The 3,919-nt window shown below is 43.0% G+C and overlaps 1 protein-coding gene across 1 annotated transcript; it reads right to left on the reverse strand.

Annotated features, from left to right (window-relative positions):
• Positions 1–212: 212 nt before the first annotated feature.
• On the reverse strand, positions 213–1,214 carry LOC101354531 (olfactory receptor 2A1/2A42-like). The gene is given in 1 exon segment (XM_012557281.2): positions 213–1,214. A coding segment is annotated over 1 exon segment (1,002 nt).
• Between the last annotated feature and the right edge of the window lie 2,705 nt (positions 1,215–3,919).

Raw genomic sequence — 3,919 nt, forward strand, 5'->3', positions numbered from 1 at the left:
TCAACTCAATGAAGGACCTAAGAAAAAAAATTATATTGGATTAAATCACATCTGATAGAAAGTCAATGATGTAAGAAAGCAAAAGTATCCTGCAAAGGAAGAGATCGGGCTCGCTCTGGGCAATGACGACACAGGCAAGAAGAGAGTAGTGCACTTGCCCTGATTTAGGCAATCATCAGCGCCAAGATTATGGACCTCCTTGGGCTGGTGACTCAGGGGTCATCTAATTGGAAATGACTCCCCTTGCACAACGCTCTCCGCAAGGCACCCTTCACCTCTGCATTCCTCAAGGTGTAGATCAGGGGGTTCAGCATTGGGTTGAAAATGCTGTAAAACAGGAAAAGGACCTTCTTCTGCTCCTCAGGGTGGCTGGATTTGGGAGCCATATATGTGACAATAGCGCTGCCAAAGAAGAGCCCGACCACGCAGAGATGGGAGGAGCAGGTGGAGAAGGTCTTTCTTTGTCCCTCCCCAGACTGGATCCTCAGGATGGCAAAGAGGATGCAGGTGTAGGAGACCAGCACCAGGCAGAGGGGCCCCACCAGGATGAACACACAGGCTGCAAATATGACTACTTGGTTGAGCCGGGTGTTCGCACAGGCCAGCCTCAGGACAGACAGGATTTCACAGAAGAAGTGGTTGATCTCATGAGGCCCACAGAAGGGTAGCCTCAGGATGAGAACCACATGGACCAGGGCCAGGAGGGAGCCACATTACCAGGAAGTGATGGCCAGGGTGATGCAGAGCCTCCAGCTCATGATGGCAGAGTATTGAAGGGGATGGCAGATGGCCATGTAACGATCATAGGACATCATCACCAGGAGAAGACATTCCGTGTGAGCGAAAGTCATAAAGAGGAAGGTCTGTGTGATGCAGCCAGCAAAGGATATGGGTGTGGTGGGACTCAGGAGGTTCACCAGCATCTGGGGCACTGTACTGCAGGCATAGGCTATGTCGACAATGGCCAGGTGGGAGAGAAAGAAGTACATGGGGATGTGCAGTCTGAGGTCCAGAGAAATGAGCCCTAGGATGGCCCCATTTCCTAGTAGAGTGAAGACATAGAACAGAGAGAAGTTCCCAAAGAGAAGCAGCTGCATCCTTGGGCCAAGACAAAATCCTAGCAGGATGAACTCTGTGACTGACGTCTGATTTTCTCCCATTTCCTGGTGAAAGAGACAACCAGATAGCTCTGTGACACAATTATTTAAAAACATCTCCCTTATTTACTGTCCCGTGAATTTTTAATGCATGAAAAATTATTATTAAACTATTTTAAAAACTCATTCAATTATAAATAAATGAAGATTTACATTTTTTAAAAAAATTAAGGGTCTGTTGTCTAAATTCTTAATCTGACATCGATTTTACACAAGTGTATTATGTCCTGTGTAATTTGGCATCTAGAGCCATTGACCCTGTGATGGACAGAAAAAAGAAAAAATCAAATCAGAATACAAAGAAAATAATCACTAAGTGTGGATGGTCTCTCAGCTGCATATGTCCAAATCAGTAAGATAATTTTTTGGAGAGTAAAAATGATCTGTAATGGAAGAACTTTAAAAATGAGAATAGTCTTAGAATGGAAAAAAATTTAACTTCAGTAGAAATCATGGTTGAGTCACTTTCAATATCTAAATCTAACTAGAGAATCTAAGGGCATGCCTTACGCGGCACTAAACCAAATACCAAACCCACTGCTGTTGAGTAGAGTCCAACACACAGTGACCCTGTAGGACAGAGTAGAACTGCCAGGAGGGTCTCCCAGGCTGTAAAGCTTTACGGAAGCAGACTGCCACATCTTTCTCCTGAGGAGCAGCTGGAGGGTTCGAACCACTGACCTTTCGGATAGCAGCCGAGTGCTTAACCACTGTGTTACCAGGGCTCATTATATGACATTGCTGGGAGCAAATTATGAATTAGCAACCTTTATGACAATGTTTTTGGTTAGTGAGTAGGAAGGAAGCAGTGGATATGATATATCTCTATCTCTGTCACTTCTATCTCTATCTCTCTAACTTCTCTTCTTATATACACATACATACATACACACATATACACTGTGTGTGTGTGTGTGTGTAAAATACATATTTTTACTTTGGAAAATGGGAACAAACCAGCATTTGACAATGTGACAATTAGTCTACTGACTTATAAAATCATTAATATACACAATTTTTATAATAGGACCCATATTGTTTAGAGCAATTAGCGTTTCATCTTGCATCTTCGTGTTACAAACTGGTTCCCTGTGCGCACAGTATAAGTGTGTTTGCATTCCCATATGCTCACAAGAATTTCCATGGTCAATATGGTGGGTGCATATGGACACATATGTGAAAACAATTGCAAGTATAATTCCCCTTGTGCTACGTGTATAGTCCTCTTTTCTATTTTGTCTCAAGACTGGAAAATCTATGAATCAAGAGAATAAAAAAGGCCATGGCCTGGAATGAAAATATGAAGAAAATAAACCCACCCGGCTGTTAATTCAACCCTTGACATTTGTAACATGCACTATACCTGAAATCCAAAACAGTTGCCATCCTCAGCCACGAGAATTGTGAAATACTTTGTTGTTGTTGTTGTTAGGTGCCCTCCAGTAGGTTCCGACTCATGGCGACCCTATAGGACAGAGTAGAACTGCCCCATAGGATTTCCAAGGACCTGCTGGTGGATTTGAACTGCTGACCTTTTGGTTAGCAGAAGAGTACTTAACCACTATACCACCAGGGCTCCTGAAATACTATAAAAGTAGCTAATAGAAACAAATAATTGTAAATTGGTTTCTTTGAATTGGCTGTCACATGCTTAGTCTATGAATTATGCTAACTTAACGAATCGGGCTTTGTGACCTTGGAACTTGGGTCACAGCTTCCTCAATGAACAATGTTGAAATTCAACATGTTTTCTAGTGCAGACACTTGTCAGAGGCAAAAGAACTGAAATTTAGAATCTTCTCCAGGATTAATGCAAGGAAAGGTGCTGATTTGAGGCAGTTCTTGGTTTAGTGATCAATGGAGATGTCAAGTTAGTACTCCCCCAGGACCTTGAATATAAGAGACAGGATACATTCTAGAAATAAACTTGTGAAAGCAACATGCAACTATGAGAATAGCTATCAGGAGGGCGGAAACAGCACACTATTAGGGAACATGTAACTAGAGACTGTGGGGAGCCCCCAAACTCCACAGAAGGTGCTTTGGTGCAGAAAGAGGCCTAGGCATGTGACTATGATCCAGTGAACCAGATAGTCAGTTGTATGGGGAACCTGTCTGGAGAATGACCTCAGAAAGAGAAGGACGGTGTCCATGTGGAGTGTAGACAACGACTAGAGTGACAGCATTTGCCAGTGCTTCTTCGAGGACATCCAGTGGGGGAGGAGCCTGGGCAGTTGACCTTAACTCCTGAAGTTCTATGTCTACAGTCTAGATGGATGGATTGGGTCATCTGTGATCAATAACTCTAGCCATGTGAGATCTCTGATTAACCCCCCTTTGCTCTAATCCCTCGCTCCGCAATATGCCAATAGTTTATCTTTTTGTGCAGATATTTCTGCAAAGGACAGTGCTCTTCAGGTAAGTTCTTGGCCCATTTTGCTGTTGCATTTTAAATTTTAAATAAATAAATAAATAGACACTCTGGCTTATTTACTGTCCTGTTGAGGTTGTAGACGGCATGATGCCGTTCATGAACACAGTTCCCAAAGCTGGATCTACAAAGTGAAGACCTGACCCTGGAGCGAGGTGTCATCATTGAGGCGAGACTGGGAAGAAACACCAGAAGCCCTGAGAACCATTGCAGTTGGGATGCCTGTTTTCTTATGGGCATTACCGATAAATAGTCAAATCATCTGGACAAAATGCAATCTAAGCAATGTGTTAAAACTTCCACACTCATGACCAAGATTTAGTTGATTTTC

The sequence above is a fragment of the Trichechus manatus genome, unplaced genomic scaffold (genome assembly GCF_000243295.1).
Source record: "Trichechus manatus latirostris isolate Lorelei unplaced genomic scaffold, TriManLat1.0 scaffold00093, whole genome shotgun sequence".
Taxonomy (NCBI): Eukaryota; Metazoa; Chordata; class Mammalia; order Sirenia; family Trichechidae; genus Trichechus; species Trichechus manatus.